This window comes from Hippopotamus amphibius, chromosome X, assembly GCF_030028045.1.
Source record: "Hippopotamus amphibius kiboko isolate mHipAmp2 chromosome X, mHipAmp2.hap2, whole genome shotgun sequence".
Lineage (NCBI taxonomy): Eukaryota > Metazoa > Chordata > Mammalia > Artiodactyla > Hippopotamidae > Hippopotamus > Hippopotamus amphibius.
Window position 1 is genome coordinate 73250736 of NC_080203.1, and position 19383 is coordinate 73270118.

The following is a 19383-nucleotide window of genomic DNA, read 5'->3' on the forward strand; positions in this document are numbered from 1 at the left end:
GTCCCAAGGCTGCACTATTGTGTCTTGGCTGTTCCTCCCTTGACTCTGCATCCCTTCCCTTCCCAGATTAGCAACTGTTTGAATCTGCCCTTTGGAACTCAGGGAAGGTCATGGAGTCTGAACGGAAAGGCTCTCCATGCCCAGGATCCCCTACAGGGTCCTGCTCAGTTACAGGCAGAGCCACTTTTGGCCTTGGGCCCCTTCAGTCTTCTGATTGCAAAACCATCGATGATCAAGAAGTCCCTGTTGCTCTCTGGCATCTGGGGCATTCCTTCCTCCCATGTCCTGGCTGTTTGCCAAGGGGACATCAATTGCAATCCTCCCTCCAGTACCCACTTTTGTCTACACATAGTACACTGGTCTTGCCTGGGTACCCATGGGCCTAATGGTCCACCAGGGCCAGATTGGTCCAGAAAAGTCAGCTTCCCCTTTGGTGGTCTGAGTGGACAAAGCTACTGCCATCTTTTGGGCCTTTTACATATTTCTCTGGGTGCATTCAACCTTTTTGGCCACATCCCTATTATTGAAAACCAAATAAGCCAATAGAAGCAAATCATTCATTGGAGTCTGAGGACCATCAGTTGCTTTCTGAATTTTGCGCTTGATGTCTGGAGCAGACTGACTATGAAATTCATAGCCAAAAGGGCCTGTCCCTTAGGGTAGGAGGGATCCATGTTCATATATTTCCTAAAAGCTTCCACTAGTCTCCCTTGGAAGACAACAGTAGTTTTGTCCTGTCCCTGTTGGACCTCTTTCACCTTTTCATAATTAACAAGTTTTACTATAAATTTCTTCATACCATCTATCAAACAGATCCTGTTTATCCCTATCAATAGAATTCCATTGTGGGTCTACTTCAGGGACAGCATTATTCCCCAGCTGGCGTACTCTATGGCCCTGTGGGGTGTGTCAGTTAAAATGTCCTCTGTGTCCTTCCTAGCATTATCCCTCCAAGCTACACATGCCTTAAATTCCTTTTGGGTTTTGTTGCCTAAATACAAGGCCATGAAAACTTAAACATATGGTACCTCATCCCATTTTAAATTTCCTAACTTATATTGTGGCCAAACCTGATTATATAACCTAATAAGTTCTTTATTTTTTAATTCCTGTTGTCTGACTCCCAATCCTGGAGTATATGGCCCAGAGGGGTATCAGTCAGGATTGATGCAGCCTGACACATTTCAGACCCAAGTCTGAGGTGATGTCTCTAACTCCCGTGCTATCCAAAAGTTCTGCTCTTGTGTCAAAATCCACCATGAAATTTAGTCAAGATTGACACTTTTAGATGCTATCCCTTCCAATGTAGTCTCCCAACCAGGTGTCAATGCCTAAAAAGTTGCCACAAAGGAATGGTACAGAAGATGTCCCCCATGGTGTTGACGATGAGCAGGAGTTGGCCTAGCTGCAAGTCAAGAATAAAGTGTCAGCACTTGTAAGGGTTGCAGGGAGGGGAGTAAAAGCATTGAAAAGTATACCTTGACAGCTGCACAGGTCTTCTGGGGTCAAGAGAAAAAGAAAGAAAGAGAGAAGGAGAGAAGGAGAGAAGGAGAGAAAGAGAGACAGAAAGAAAGGAAGATAGGAAGAAAGGAAGGAAGAAAGGAGGGAGGAAGGAAGGAAGGAGAGAAGGGGAGAGAGTGAGCAAGGGAGGGAGGGAAGTAAAGGGAACAGGAATGAACATAAAATGTAGGTGAAAAACCTCAGAGTCAAGGAGAAGAGTATAGATTATCGAATCCTGCAGCAACAATGCTCTCCTGGACCTGCTGTTGGATATGCATTAAGCATATGGGGTTGACCAGCCTGTCAAAAATGAGCAGACATCAGTGGAGTTTCCTCCCCCAATACACCTGGCTCTAGGTGTCCCAAAGGCCCATTTAGGACCAAGACCTAACTCTCAACATTTTCTTACCTTATCACTGTCCATTCATGGCTCGCCAGCTGAAACCACACACTTCAGATTGGGACTTGAACCCACGGACTGGGACTCAAACGCAGCCAAAATCCAGATTGGAACTTGAATCCATGGGCCGGGACTCGAACCCAGCCAATACCCACATTGGGATGTGAACCCACTGTCTTTTAATTGAGACCAGACACTTGGTCTCAGGACTTGCTGAAGTTCAGGTTCTTTATGTCTCAGCACAGAAGGAATTCAGCGAGCGGCAAAGTGATAAGAAGAAGATTTATTGAGAGAGATACACACCCATAAATGGAGTGTGGGCTATCTCAGAAGATGAGAGGCTGTCTCAGTCAATTCTTTACCAGTTTTCTATATAGGAATTCAAGATACATTGGCCTATACTAACATCTTACTAACCCGATATTCCTATGAGTCATATACTTATGATTACACATTTGGGATGATTAAGTGTGTGGCTCTTTTCCAAAAATCTTTTTTCTCTCATTCCTACATAAAGAAGACAGTACTATTCTATGGGAAGATGTCTGGCTTGTTTACCAAGAATATATAGGAAAAAGAGAAGGGAAAGGGAGAAACCAACATTTGTTAAATTTATTTGGGGCGATAAGACATATATGTGAAAAGTTGATTGACAAAACCCAACACAGAATATGATATTGACCAAATGAGTAGAACCATAAAGTTAGTGCTATAGGAACTTAAAGGAAAGTGATTTCTGTAGGCTTGGCTCATCTGGAAAGGCTTTACAGAGGGGGTAGAATTTGAGTGTTAAAGATTAGATAGAATTTGGATTGGTGGCAAGGAATGAAGAGGCAGAAGGTACAAGGAAAGTCACAAGTAATGCAGAAGACCTCAAGCTAAGTGATTAAGAAAGTAAAGTAACCTGGCTCCAAAAAAGAAAAGAAGAAGAATTTGGATTGTAAGGGACTGGATAGAAATTCCTTGAAGTTAGAGACCTCATAAACTTCATTTCATTGTTTTCTGCATCCCTAGCAAAATAAAGTTACATATAGATGATTGTTTGAATGCAAGGGTACAACTAACATTTGTTGAATGGCTCTTATATGCCAGGTGATTTACAGGCACTGTCACATTTAAGTCATAATCACTTTGTAAGTTGTAAATATTAAATTACCCCATTTTATAGATGACTAAACTCAACCACAGAGAATCCCAAAGTCACACAGCCAGTGAGAGAATCAGGCTCTAAAGTCCAAACCCTTAACCACTGTACCACTCAGTGTCTCTCCTTTGCTCCTATTTATTTTTCAATCTGTAGACTTTTTTAAGGTCCATTTAAAAGAAAACTTCTCAGTTCGTATGCCTCTTTCATCAGAAATAGAATGATGGAAAACATGAATAATGCTCTGTCATGGGGATCATTTCCCAGCTCTGCCACTGCGCTCAAATGTGTGACTTTTGGAAAGTCCCTTTTCTTCTCTAAAGCTCAGTTTCAATTCCATGATCTCCAAGCTATCTTCAGCTCTAAGGTGTGAGGTTTTATGATCACATTTGAGGAGTCAGAAGTCAAGCTGAATAATCACAACTTTATATCTTTCATCAAATGGCTCTTTTCCTTTTTTGAAAGATATTGATATATTATATATTAGAGGCCACTGTAAGCTTATATTTATTAATATACTTTCCATATTCTGGAACCAAATTTCTTTCTTCAGGTTTCCTCTCTAGGTACACCAGTTGCTCCATCTTATAACTTCCACCTAGCATTTGGAACACCAGGCTATAAACTACCTATTCTCACACTTGTCATTTGCCTTTACTCAAGAGTAAGAATCCTAGGTCTCATCACTGAAAGCATAAAACATAATATATTGGGTTAGGGAGGGGCTACTCTTTTGAGCAGCTAGGCATTTTTTGAGGGACTTGTTCCTCCTATTTCTAGGTAAGAAGGGAATGGCCATGCCCTCAGTTCCTGGAAAACTTACTTTATGCAGTAATATCATGGATATTCGTTTTACTGCTTTACCTGCATTGTCCAACCCTGAGCCCTGAATTGGTTCATATCCCTGAAATATTCCAGATCTCCAATCAATCAGTTCAATTCATAAAGTATTTCCTGAAGGTACACCCCAGACAAGGTATTGTGGAGGGATATAAAGATAAATAAAACATGGCCTTTGCCCTTAAGGAATTTGCAGTTGTAGGGAAGGATAGGAAAAGCACAGAAGTCTAACATAAGATTTAATGTGCTCATTGCATACCTAATGTAAGCTTAGCCCTGTGCTAAGTACTGTGTGGTACACATGGTAAGTGTGTGATTGTTAGTGATGCTTAAACAATATCAATATCAGTATATCAATAAAGGAGGTAAGTGTATGGGCTATAGTGGTGAAGGTTTGGGTGAAGAGGCAGGACTTAAGCTAAATGTTATTAGGATGGGTAAAATCTGGATAGATGCTAGGAAGAATGAAATGACATTCCATGTAAGAAGTGTGATTTGAATGTGGTAAGAACACTAAGCAGGCCATCCATACCTGTGTAATGGGTGGGCATTGTGGGTTATGAACAGTAATATTAGAGAAGTAAGATGGCCAGATAGTAGAGGCCTTTGTAGATTTGCTTTTATGATATTAATTTTATGGTCTTGAGTGATATTAATATAATGAAAGATAAATTTTAGAAAAGTTACTCAGGTACTAGCATGCAGGATGGATTGAAATTTACAGAGACAGGAACCAGAGAAAGCAATAGATAGTTGAGCATGTGTCACAGTGGCCTCATAAGTGGTGTGACACTAGAAATGGAGAGGAAGGATTAAAGCCAGGAGATATTTTAAATAACTGGAAATAGTCCCAGTGACTAGAGAGATCTGGGAGTCATTCATATAGAGATGGTGTTTAAACCCATGAATGGTGTTAGGAGATAATCAAGGGAGAGAATAAAGCTAGGTAAAGGAGATAAAATGTAAAATTTGGTATCACCTAATCAATGTTGATATGCATTCATGTGGACAAGGAAATGAATGGAAAAGAGAAAGTCAGAGGGTACAGAATAAAACCTTAGAGGATACTCATAATTCAGGGAAGAACATTACAAAAATACTGTGAATGAGAGTGTATTGCTCTATTTTACTGATAAAAAAAGTTGAAGCTGGGGAGGTAAAGTCACTTATGCCTTAGCAATAAAGCAGTCATAACTCAACCTAAGCTCTTCAAGATTCCATATTATGTCCATTCCCCTACTCTTTCCAATCTCTGAGAACCAATGGCTACAAAAAAGTGTACATATACTGTTATGGTCACTTCCCATAGTATCAAGGGTTTATGTAGGAATAGGATTTTAAAGCAAGGGAGGAGAACTAGGATGAGACAGGAAGAGAAACAAAGCTGAGCCAGCATACACTAAGACTCAAATTACATCATTCTTGGTTCAAGTGAACATTTACTGAATAATGGTAAAATCACTACAGCATAGGCAGCAAGAACAGGTGGGGGTAGTGAAAGTAGTATAGATGCAGATGGTAGAAGGAGAAAGTAAATTGTTTTCCTAAATTCTGCATTTGTTTTCTATTATTCAGAGCCTGATTTTTTTTTGAAGTATCTTCATTCTTTCAATTTAGTCCTCACCTGGCGATGACTCTACCTTCGCAGCCTTAGCTTAATCTCCTCTGGGAGTGAAACTATGATAAAAGTTGATAATCGAGTTTTTCAGCTCAAGTTTCAATGTCTGCAAGACTGATTTGAATTCAAATAATTGCTGGGAGGAAGTGTTCTGTGCCAAATACAAGTGTGGATTGCAGTGGTAAAGAGTAAAAGAAACCCATTTAGCAAAATAGTAAAAGCCAATTTCTGAAAAGGTGCACTGCTAAACCACACCTACAAAGATCTGAGACAGCCAACTATCAGGAAGAAACATCAAGGCAAACAGTGCGCTGAAGTTCCAGAATTGCCTTTTACACTTATCAATCACTTTCTTGGTAAAAGTGTATAGGTAAGATGAGATGTATGCTCAAGCACTTGCTCCCTCTTTTTCCCTTTTGAGGTGTTTCACAAACATGAGTAATTCTCTATATATCCTTCATTGAAGAGCTGGGCCAATACAAATGCTTTCTGTTCAGACTTAAGGGCAAGAATACCCTAGGTCCGGGATTCCAACTAGTCAGAACACTGTGTCCACCATAGAGCCATGATTCCGAAGACAGACATTCCCAGAGACATTTTTTAACTTTTCCGCTCTTCCTGGAAGAAAGCATACTTGTCTCTGGAGTCTTCCTGGTTAACTCAGTGGCATGAGAAGTTGCCGGCCTGCTGTGGCAAGGGTAACCCACCTTGGCTGGCCTCTATCTTCTGGGATCCAGACCTCACACTTACGGGAGCGCTCCACATGGCACATTGACTTCATAAAGGAGAATGTCCTAAGCAGAAACTGTAAGGGACAACCACTGTCAACTTTTTTTTTTATCTCAAAGTGCCAAGTACATTATTATGCAGGGAATATAAAGAAAGTGATTATCTGTACATTAAGCAAGCTGATTCAGAATGTACTTTGCTCCTCAAAAGACTGGGGGTTGGAAACAAGAGCATTTGTATCATAAATGATATTGCTTATTGAGTCCAAAGCCTCTTATTTTCTAGATACTTCATCCCTTTTTAGAAACACACCAACACCTAAAGTACTATAACAGCTATCTCAATTATGTCCAGTGGAATAAGAAGACAGAGTAATTTTGTGAGTAGCAAGACACAATCTATTAAAGCCAAATGATGTTGAGCTGTCATCACAGCTATTTAAGTCAAATACTAGCCACTATTATAGAGCAAATAATGCTGACAAAATAGTCTTAGTTCATAGTACAGCATGCTGACTACTCTTGAAATGTGAATGCTTGGACTGGTTACAAAAGCTTCAGTATATAGCACATCAGTCTTTAGCTATTTGCAGATGTCTACTGCCTCTAGGGATTGACCAAGAAGGAAATATGCCAATGAATGAATACCCACCCATACAAGATAAAGGGACATTTGTTTACCTTCATTTTTAAATCTTACAGATTATCCAGAAGGATCATCATCTCTTGCTGTGGAAACAGAAACGTAGCAGTTTTCACATTTCCTGCATCTCTCAAACAGGTCAGTATTCTGAGGGAGGCACATAGAGTACCACCTGGACTGCTAAGAGGCAGTCTGAGGAGCAGAACTAGAAATGGAGTAAGTTCTCACCCTGGCAAGCAAGATATTAAATTCTTTCCTCTTGTATTATTCACATAAGCAGAAGTTCTGTACATAGTTTTCCTGTGTAATGTACTGAAAAGGATGCCCTTACTCCCTGCAAACTCACACTGTTCACTTTGTCTATACCCCAGGGTATCCAGGAACAGCCAAACATCTCATTTGGGTTATTTACTTTCATACTATGAATTATAAACCTTGTCCTAGTGAATTTCAGGTCTCTTAAAAGAAAAAGATTACAAATAGGTTCTTTTTGCCTGACTCTTTTATGTCAGTTAATAACCTACTCTTACCCACTAACAGGCAAAAGCACCATCCCTACACTCCAACTCTCCCAAAATGCTACTAATTTGTTTATCAGTGACAGGCAGCCTTACACATGGGATTCTCTTTGGCCTAGTTAAAAGCTAAAAAGCCTTCTCTTTGCAACACTCACAGGTAAATAAACCCAATGTAATTCAGTATTAAAAGAAAAACTTTGACTGTCAGCTGACTATGCTGTTTCTGCATGTAGCCCCCCTCCTTCCACCTATAAAAGCCCTTGCCCAAGGATTATCAGCCGGAGGGGTGGCCTTTGGACAGAACTCTGCCCCTCTCCCAGTTGTAGGCATCCGAAATAAAGCAAACTTTCCTTTTAAAAAAAAAATGAAAAACTTTAGTAATAAAAATACCATGGAACTTGAAGCTCTGATCTGATAATAAGCCTTCCAATTCTATTCCCTTGAAAAAGCTGGCAATTATTCAGAAGTCTATCAATCTGTGGGCTCTCAGGTCTTCAATTCTTTACCTTACAGAACCCTACTGTGCACCAGTATAGATAGTATTATCTTCTTATCCAAAGCCATAATGAAATGTGTGACACTTGCATGGTACTAGAACTTAGATTTCAGTTATCCATGGTGCTTATCTCTCTCATTCTCTTATTTTAGCATTTTACTAAGGGTATTCTTTGACATGTTAACAGATGTTAAAGGGGAAAAAGTGAAATAAATTTAGTAAAACCTGTATCAAAATTAGAGAGTTATCTTTAGCATAAGAATTATGCAAATAAATTTTGTAACTTTCCAAGAGGGGCATGTAGTAACCCTCTGAACTTATTTGACTGAACTTATTTTCTTGTGTGCAGACCATGGAACTTTGTCTTTAGTGCAGTACTTGTCAGGACTTATAATATGTTTAGGAATTCTGTGAATTCCTAAAGTGGAATAAGATTTTTCCAAACTTATTTGACCATGTAACCCTTTTTTTCAGAATATCTTGGGTAAATATTAAACCATAAAATATATTTTTGATATGAGTCCCTAGATAAGCAAAGTTGCCTTTAAGCAATGCTTTCCCCAGTGCACTCTGTTCAAATAAATTAACTGATTAATTTTGTGGGAACAGTAGTGTCATGTTCTAATAATAATAGAAAAGTATTTGGGAACATAGGAGGGAAAATGGGACAATCGTTTCAAAGTTTATCAAGATATGAAGAAATTTTTAATGAACATAATAACTATGTTTGTAAAAGCTCCAAACAGAAAACAGCTTGAATGTCTATCAATAGGAGAATGGTTGAATAAGTTACATATGTCTAAATTATTATGTATTTTATACATTTTTTTGTTCTCTTTTGTAAAGTTTTAGAAAATAAAGTATGAAGGATAAAGTGAATACCCATATATTTACAACTTACAATTAACAAATGCTAGCATATTTTTTCATTTTGTCTCAAAGTTTTGTATATAAAAAAGAAAGCATTGCCATAATTTTTTGCATGTAAAAACACTGATTCTTGATGATATTGTCTTCAAAATGAAAAGACAAACTTGGAGAAACATTTGCAAAATATGTAACACACAAAATTTAACATCCATAATGTACAAAGGTCTTGCAAATCAGTAAAAAAAAAAACAACACACAGAAATTCTGCAAAGGTTGAGAACAATCAACAAAATAAAAGTTAAAATGAAGAATAAACATGAAAATTATTCAACTTCACTAGAAATAAATGCAAATTAAAATAACCCAAAATATAATTTTTTGTCTACTAAAGCAGCCAATTTTTATAATGTTGGCAAGAACATGTTGAAACAGGTGTGTTTATATGCTTAAATTCAAAGATAATTTTTTGAGGGCAAAATATATAGCATATATAAAAAACTGAAATGGTTCATGCAGTTTTATCTGATAACTCCATTTTAGGAATGTATTTTAATGAAATAATGAGAGATCTGCATGACTATCCATCAGCAATTTACTGTAATACCAGAAAATTGGAAACAAAACTAAATATTTAACAATAGAGGAATGACAAAATAAATTACTAAATCATTATGATGAACTATTATGTACTGTTAAAAGTAATTATTTTGAAGAATAATTAATAAGATTATATAGAAAAGCTGTATGAGTGCAGTTTAATTCTGTTTTGTTGGCATTCACATACCATGTAATTTGACCACTCCCAGTATACAATTCAGTGGTTTTTAGGATATTCACAGTCATGCAACCATCACCACAATCAATTTTAGAACATTTTTATTGCCCCAAAAGGAAACCTCATACTCATTAGCAGTTGCTCCCCATTCCTCCACTCTCACCCCTAGGAAACCACTAATCTACTTTCTGTCTCTATAGATTTGCCTATTCTGGACATTAGATATAATCCATGATTCCATGGAATCATACAATATGTGAGCTTTGGAGAGAAAACATTTGTAAATCAAATATTTGATAGGAGACATATGCAGAATATAAGAACCCTTACAAGTCTATAAATAAAAAGATAATACAATTTTTTTAATGAGCAAAGGATCTGAATAGACATTTCTCCATATACAAATGATCAATAAGCACATGAAAAGATGCTTAACCTCATTAGCTATTAGGGAATGCAAATCAAAACCATGAGATACCATTTAATATCCACTAAGATGGCTATAATCCAGAAGACAGATAATAATAAGTGTTGGTAAGGATGTAGAGAAATCAGAACCCTCATACATTTCTGGTGGCAGTGTAGAATGGTGCAATCACTTTGGAAAACAGTTTGGAAGTCCTTCAATATGTTAAACATAAAATTACCATATGCCCCAGCAATCTCTCTCCTTGGTATATAACACAGAGAAATGAAAATATATGTCCAAACAAAAACTACTGCATAAATGTTCACAGCAGCATTATTCATAATAGCCAAAAAGTGGGAGCAATGCTAATATCCATCTACTGATGAGTAGAAAAATAAAATGTGGCATATCCATACAATGGAATGCCATTTGGCAACCAAAAGAATACATGCTACAACATGGGATGGACCTTGAAAACATTATAAAATTACTTTTTTAATTTTAGTTTAAAACTTTTAAGTATTAAAATATATCTACATATGTAGAAAAACACAAAGGAATTATACGAAAAATATAGGTAAAAACAAATCTTTTACATGGGTTACTTCCTTCTCTATCAAGCCTTAACACTTCAGCCTCTCTCTTACCAATATTCTTTTCTCCCTAACTCCATTGCATTAGCCAGCAAAAATTCAAATTCCAGATTCAGTCTAGCTGTCTGCCCTCTCCATTTCTATACTCAGGCTGCTGGGAACTACTACAAAAATAACACAACTGATTATAAATACGGATTGCAGCTGATTAGAAATTACACAACTGAGACTACATATTTGTGGCCTCTGACCTTAACTGGCCTGATAAATCTTTACTATTTACCAGTAGTTTTTTCCTTTATTAGCCACAACTTCATGTAGGCTCTCATATCACTCCTATCCCATATCATAATGAAAGTCCTAACATATGAAATAGGGCTAAAAAAGTAAATAAAAGTCACTCTGATTGTAAAAGAAGTAAAATTATCTCTATTTGAAGATGCCATGATTGTCTACATAGATCACCCAAAGAATCTACCAAAAAAACTCCTAGAACTAATGGGTGAGTTTATCAAGTTCACAGCATACAAGACCAATGCACAAATATCTATTATGTTTCTATACACTAGCAATGCACAATTGGGAAACCAAAATCAAAAACACAATACAATTTACAATAACCAAAAAATTAAATAACTAGATATAAATCTAATAAATCATACACAATATCTGTATGCTGAAACTTATAAAACACTGATGAAACAAACCATGAAAGATCTAAATAAACAGAGATACATATTATTTTGTAGAGATAGACAAGCTTACACTAAAATTTATATGGAAAAGTAAAGGAACTAGAATAGCCAAAACAATTATGAAAAAAATACAGAATAGAAAGAGTTGAACTGTCCAATTTTAAGGCATACTATAATGCTACAGTAATCAAGACAGTGTGGTATTAGCCAAAAGACAGACCCATGAGCCAATGGAACAGAATAAAAAATAAAATACAGAAATAGACCCATAAAAAGATGCTCAACTGATTTTTACACAAAGATACAATGGTAACTCAATGGAGAAAATACAGTCCTCAACAAATAGTGATAGAATAATTGGACATACCTATACCATTACACCTCACAATATATACAAAATTTAACTCAAAGTGGATCATAGACCTGAATATAAATTGTAAAACTATAAAAATCTTAGAAGAAAACAAAGGAGAAAAATCTTTATCACTTTGAGTTAGGTAAATAGTTCTTAGATATGACATCAAAAGTAATATGCATAAAAGAAAAAATTTACAAGTTGGACTTCAACAAAATTAAAAATGTATTCTCTGAGAAGAACATTGTTAAGAGAATAAAAAGACAAGCCACTGACTGGGAGAAAATATTTGTAAAACACTTATCTGATAAAGGACTTGTATCCAGAATATGTAAAGTGCTCTAAAATCTCAAAAGTAAGAAAACAGGATTTCCTAGGTGGCGCAGTGGGTGAGAATCCACCTGCCAATTCAGGGGACACAGGTTTGATCCCTGCCCCAGGAAGATACCACATGCCGCAGAGCAACTAAGCCTGCACGCCACAACTATTGAGCCTGTGCTCTAGAGCCCGTGAGCCACAGCTATTGAGCCCATGTGCCACAACTGCTGAGGCCCATGTGCCTAGATCCCATGCACTGCAATGAGAGGCCCGCGCATGACAATGAAGAGTAGCCCCCGCTTGCCGCAACTAGAGAAAGCCCGTGTGCAGCAACAAAGACCCAACACAGCCAATAAAATAAATAAATAAGTAAAAAAAAAAAAAGTAAGAAAACAAACACAATAAAATAATGGGCAAAAGGTTTGAATGGACACTTCACCAAAGAAGTGGAAATAAGCATAAGAAAAGATGCTTAATGGGGTGGCCAAGATAGAGTAGGAAGACCCTGAACTCATCTCCTCCGATGGACACATCAGAATTACAACTACTTACAGAGCAGCTATGAGAAAGACCTGAAGACTAGCAGAAAAGATTTCCCACAACTAAAGATATAAAGAAGGAACCACAATGAGATAGGTAGGAGGGGCAGAGACATAGTATAGCCAGGACCTACACCCCCAGGTCAGTGATCATTAATGGGATGAACATCACAATAACAGAGATTCTTCCCAAGGAGCAAGGGGTCTGATTCCCACACCAGGCTCCCCAGCCTGGGCATCCTGCACTGGAAAGACAAGGTCCCAGAACATCTGACACTGAAAACTATCAGGGCTTAGGTTGAGAGAGCTGGAAGGCTATAAGAAACAGACCCTGCACCTAAAGGGCACATGCAAAATCCCACATGCTCCAAGTCCCAGGACAGTCAGTAGTTTGAAAGGAGCCTGGGTCAGATCCACTTGTTGATCTTGGGGAGACTCCTGGAGAGACAGGGGGCAACTGCTATTCACCCTGGGGAACGGAGACAGTGGCAGTAGCCATTAGGGCACCTCATTCTATCGTGGTAACACCAGCACTAGCAAGCACCATTTTGGACTCTTCCTACCAGCCTGTTAGCACTGGGGACTCATCCCCACCTACCAACAGGCTGGCAGCAGCTCCAAATGCCTCTGGGCCACACAGCCAACCATGTGGAAGCCTATCCCACACTTCAGTGGGCCCACACCCACTGCACATGACATGGCCTCACAGCCAACCAGACTGGGACCAGCACACCCACAATAGTTATCCTGCCACAACAGAAGGGCACATGCAGCCCACATACAGGGCACCCCTAGAGCATATAGCACTGGTGACCTGAGGGGAGCATGCTGCTGGGCCCCATAGGATGTCTCCTACATAAGGTCACTTCTCCAAGATGGGGAAACATAACCAACCTACCAAGTATGTAGAAACAAAAACAGCAAATTGGGCAAAATGAAGTGACAGAGGAATATGTTCCAACAAAGGAACAAGATAAAACCCCAGAAGAAGAACTAAATGAAATGGAGATAAGCAATCTACCTGATAAAGAGTTCAAGGTAATCATCATAAAGATGTTCAACAAACTCAGGAAAAGAATGGATGAACACAGTGAAAATTTCAACAAAGGGTTATATAAATATATAAAATATAAAGAAGAATCTATAAATACAGTTGAAGAATATAATAACTGAAATAAAAAAACTAGAAGGAGTCAACAATAGATTAGATAAAACAGAGGAATGGATCAGCAATCTGGATGACACAGAGTAGTAGAAATCATCCAAGCTGAACAGGAAAAAGAAAAAAAGAGCTTTTTAAAAAAATAAGGATCATTTAAGAGACCTCTGAGACAGTTTCAGCATACTATATTCTCATTATAGGGATCACAGAAAGAGAAGAGATAGAGATAAAAGGTTAGAGAACTTATTTGAAAAAATAATAGCTGAAAAGTTCCCTAACCTAAGAAAGGAAACAGACATCCAGATTCAGGAAGCACAGAGGGTTCCAAACAAGATGAACACAAAGAGGTGCACACCAAGACACATATTTAAATGGCAAAATTAAAATAAAACAAGAATCTTAAAAGCAGCAAGAGAAAAGCAACATGTTATGTACAAGGGAACCCCCATAAATTTATCATCTGACTTTTCAGCACAAACTCTGCAGGCCAAAAGGGATTGGCACAATATATTCAAAGTGATGAAAGGAAAAACTTACAACAAAGACTACTCTACCCTGCCAAGTTCTCATTCAGATTTGAAGAAGTGATAAGAGTTTTACAAACAAGCAAAAGCAAAAAGAGTTCAGCACCACTAAACCAGCTTAACAAGAAATGTTAAAGGCAATTCTCTAAGCAGAAAAGGCCACAACTAGAAATATGAAAATTATGAAAATAAAAATCTCACTGCTAAAGGCAAGCATGCAGTAAGGGTAGTAGAATAACCACTTACAAAACTAGTAGGAAGGTTAAAAGATAAAAGTTGTAAAATCATGTATATCCACAATAAGTAGTTATGGGATATACAAAACAAAAAGATGTAAAGTATAATGCCAAAATCAATAAACACTGGGTGTGGGGAGGAGTCAGAATGTAGGATGGTTAGAATGCACTTGAACTTAAGAGAGCATCAACTTAAAATAATCACACATATATAGAGAGGTTGTTATACATGAACCTCATGGCAACTACAAATCAAAACTATATAGTAATATATACTACCAACTGTAAAATAGTCAGTGGGAAGTTGTTGTATAACAAAGGGAGTTCAACTCGAGGATGGAAGATGCCTTAGAGGACTGGGGCAGGGAGGGTGGGGGGGACTCGAGGGAGGGGGAGTCAAGGAATGGAGGGAATATGGGGATATGTGTATAAAAACAGATGATTGAACCTGGTGTACCCCAAAAAAAATAAAAATAAATAAATAAATAAAATAAAATAAAATGAGGCACATTAAAAAAAAAACTATATAGTAGATACATATACAAAAAAGAAAAACAATAAAGGTAGTCATTAAATTATAAGGGAAAACCACAAAAGAAGGGAAAAACAACAACAAAAAGAACTGCAAAAACAACCCGAAAACAGTTAACAAAATGACAATAAGTACATACCTATCAATAATTACTTTAAATGTAGTTGCATTAAATACTCCAATCTAAAGACATAGAATGGCTGAATGGATAGAAAAAACAAGACCCATATATATGCTACTTATAAAAGACTCAATTTCAGATCTAAAGACACACAAAGACTGAAAGTAAGAAGATGGAAAAATGTATTCCATGCAAATGGAAACTAAAAGAAATCTGGGGTAGCAGTACTTACATCAGACAAAACAGGTTTTAAAATAAAGAGTGTAAGAGTGTAATAAGAGACAAAGAAGGATATCACATGATAAAGGGATCAATCCAACAAAGAGATATACCAATCATAAATATATATGTACTCAACATAGTAGCACCTAAATACATAAAGCAAATATTAACAAACATAATGCAATAATTGTAGGGAACTTTACCACCCCACTTACATCAATAGACAGATCATCCACACAGAAAATCAATAAACACTGGCCTTAAATATTAATATGTTCAATAATATTATAATAAATTTGTATGGAGACATATGGTTACTAGACTTATTGTGTTGATAATTTCATAATGTATGCAAATGTCAAATCACCATGTAGTAAACTTGAAGCTAACATAATGTTGTACATCAACTATATTTTAATTAAAATACATTAAAATTGTGAACATTCTATGAAATAAGTGGCAAAGTCTTTGTTAAAATATATTCATTCACATTTGAAGATTGGTAGTATGGCAACGGAGTTACTTTTAAAATATAGATATCCATTGGGGGAGAGGGAAGGAAAACTTCTCAATATCACTAGCCATTAAGAAAATGCAAATTAAAACCACAGGGAGATTCCTTAATACCCATACTGGAATGGGTAAGTTTTTGGTTTTTGTTGTTGTTGTTGTTGTTGTTTTTACATAGGGATAATTCCAAGTGCTGACAAGGATGCAGAACAGTTGGAATTCTCATATATTTCTAGTGTGAATACAAAATAGCTCATTTACTCTAAAAAACATTTGACAGTTCCTTTTAAAGTTTTTTATAACATTAAACATACACTTACCATATGACCCAGTAATCCTACTCCTGAATATTTCCCCTAGAAAATGAAAACCTGTGTTCACACAAAAATTCACATGTGAATGGTTATAGCAGCTTATTTACACTAGCCCAAACCTGGAAAACAAAACAAATGTCCTTCAATGGGTAAAGGGTAAACAAAGTATACTACTCAGCAATCAAAAGTAATGAACAATTGATACTCATAGCAATATAGATGAACCTAAAATTCATTATTCTAAGTGAAAAAAACCCAGTTCATAGCACAGGGAATGTAGTCAATAATATTGTAATAACTTTTATGTGGTGCATAAGCTATAAAAATATGAAATCACTATGTTGTATACCTGAAACTGATATAATATTAGTAAGTCAACTATACTTCAATTAAAATATATTTTTAAAAGGCTATGTGCTATATGATTCCATTTTTATGAAATTTTGGAAAAGGCAAAAATACATAGAGAGAAAACAGACTAGTGGTTGCCAGGTTTAGGGGGCAGTGGAAGTTCTACATTCTATCTGAGATGCTGGTTACAAGATTCTACATATGTAAAAGCTCACAGAAATGTAAACCAAACAAACATTAATTTTACTATATTTAATTTAAAATGTAAAAAGATCCTTCTCTCATGCTTCTCTTGAACTTCCTACACCCTTCTTCCCCCCACCACTACCATCAGACATTTCCTTCTTAAGACAGTGTCTTCCCAAACTTTGCTAGGTTTTCTCCTGACCATCACATAAATCTACTCATTCTTTAGGGAATCTGTCCATTTCTTGGCTAAAGGGCATATATATGCTGATAACTACTGGATATGTATCCCTAGCCCAGAACTCTTTCCTGAGTTCCACACCTGAATAACCAAGTGCATTTCAAATTCACCCATGCCCAAATCTATTTCCTGTTTTGTTCCTTCTCCATCTCCCACTCATGTCTAAATATTCACTGAGGTGTATTGATTGTACTTCCTAAATATCTCTGGAAGCTGTGTACTTTTTCTACTCTGATTACCATGACCCCAGACCAAGTGTCTGTCATCAGTATTACTGCAGTAGTTTTTTCTTAATACATGTAGAGGCATATTTTTTGAATTTTTTAAGCTCTTTATTGGACTATAATTGCTTTATACTGTTGTGCCAGTTTTTGCTGTACAACAAAGTGAATCAACTGTATTTATACATATATCCCCATATCCCATCCCTCTTGAGCCTCTGACGCACATTCCCTATCCCACCCCATAGGTCATCACCAATCACTGAGTTAATTTCCCTGTGCTATGCAGGAGCTTCCCACTAGCCATCTATTTTACATCTGGTAGTGTATATACATCAATACTACTCTGTAACTTCGTCCGAGCTTCCCCTTCACCCCCAACCCTGTGGTTTCAAGCCCATTCTCTACATCAGCATCTTTATTCTTGCCCTGCCACTGGCTTCATCTGTACCATTTTTTTTAGATTCCATATATATGAGTTAGCATACAGTATTTGTTTTTCTCTTTCTGGCTTACTTTGCTCTGTATGACAGACTCTAGGATCATTCACGTCACTACAAATAACACAATTTCATTCCTTTATATGGCAGAGTAATATTCCATTGCATATATTTGCCACATTTTCTTATCCACTCATCTGTTGATGGGCATTTAGGTTGCTTCTATGTCCTAGCTATTGTAAATAGTGCTGCAATGAACATTGTGGTACATGTTTCTTTTTGGATTACGGTTTTCTCAGGGTATATGCCCAGTAGTGGGATTGCTGGGTCATATGGTAGTTCTATTTTTAGTTTTTTAAGGAACCTCCATACAGTTTTCCACAGTGGCTGTACCAATTTACATTCCCACCAACAATGCAGAAGGATTCCCTTTTCTCCACACTCTCTCCAGCATTTATTGTTTCTAGAATTTTTGATGATGGCCATTCTGACCAGAGTGAGGTGACACCTCTTTGTGCCTTTGACTTACATTTCTCTAATGATTAGCGACGTTGAGCATCTTTTCAAGTGTTTGTTACCCATTTGCATGTCTTCTTTGGAGGAATGTCTATATAGGTTTTCCACCCATTTTTGGATGAGGTTATTTTCTTTTTTGATATTGAGCTGCATAAGCTACTTGTGTATTTTGGAGATTAATCCTTTGTCAGTTGCTTCATTGGCAAATATTTTCTCCCATTCTGAGGGTTGTCTTCTTGTCTTGTTTATGGTTTCTTTTGCTGAGCAAAAGCTTTTAAGTTTCATTTGGTCCCATTTGTTTATTTTGATTTTATTTCCATCATTCTAGGAGGTGGCACAAAAAGAAACTTGCTTTGATTTATGTCATACAGTGCTCTGCCTATATTTTCCTCTAAGAGTTTTATAGTTTCTGGCCTTAAATTTAGCTCTTTAATCCATTTGGAGTTTATTTTTCTATATGGTGTTAGGAAGTGTTCTCATTTCATTCTTTTACATGTAGCTGTCCAGTTTCACCAGCACCACTTATTGAAGAGGCTGTCTTTTCTCCATTGTATATTCTTGCCGCCTTTGTCAAAGATAAGGTGCCCATATGTGTGTGGGTTTATCTCAGGGCTCTCTATTATGTTCCATTTATCTATATTTCTGTTTTTGTGCCAGTACCATGCTGTCTTGATCACTGTAGCCTTATACTAGAGTTTGAAGTCAGGGAACCTGATTCCTCCAGCTCCATCCTTCCTTCTCAAGATTGCTTTAGCTATTCTGGGTCTTTTGCACTTCCATACAAATCGTAAAATTTCTTGTTCTAGTTCTGTGAAAAATGCCGTTGGTAATTTGATAGGGATTGCATTGAATCTCTAAATTGCTTTGGGTAGTATAGTCATTTTCACAATGTTGGTTCTTCCAATCCAAGAACATGGTATGTCCCTCCAGGTGTTTGTATCATCTTTGATTTCTTTCATTAGTGTCTTATAGTTTTAGGCATACAGGTCTTTTGCAGGTTTATTCTTAGGTATTTTATTCTTTTTGTTGCAGTGGTAATTGGGAGTGTTTCCTTAATTTCTCTTTCTGCTCTTTTGTAGTTAGTGTATAGGAATGCAAGAGATTTCTGTGCATTAATTTTGTATCCTGCTACTTTACTAAATTCATCAATGAGTGCTAGCACTTTTCTGCTAGCATCTTTAGGGTTTCTATGTAAAATATCATGTCATCTGCAAAGAGTGACAATTTTACCACTTCTTTTCCAATTTGGATTCCTTTTATTTCATTTTCTTCTCTGACTGCTGTGGGTAAAACTTCCAAAACTATGTTGAATAATAGTGGTGAGAGTGGGCACCCTTGTCTTGTTCCTGTTCTTAGGGGGAATGCT

The 19383-nt window shown here is 37.0% G+C and overlaps 1 protein-coding gene across 2 annotated transcripts in view; it reads left to right on the top strand.

The window, feature by feature from the left end:
- ZDHHC15 (zinc finger DHHC-type palmitoyltransferase 15) overlaps nucleotides 1–19383 on the top strand; it is a 169652-nt gene that overhangs the window by 137003 nt on the left and 13266 nt on the right. For both annotated transcript variants that reach the window (XM_057717992.1, XM_057717993.1), the window contains one exon: nucleotides 6933–7011. In XM_057717992.1, coding sequence (XP_057573975.1) covers nucleotides 6933–6979 — 47 coding nt within the window. In that variant the 3' untranslated portion in view covers nucleotides 6980–7011. The remainder of the gene's footprint in view (nucleotides 1–6932; nucleotides 7012–19383) is intronic.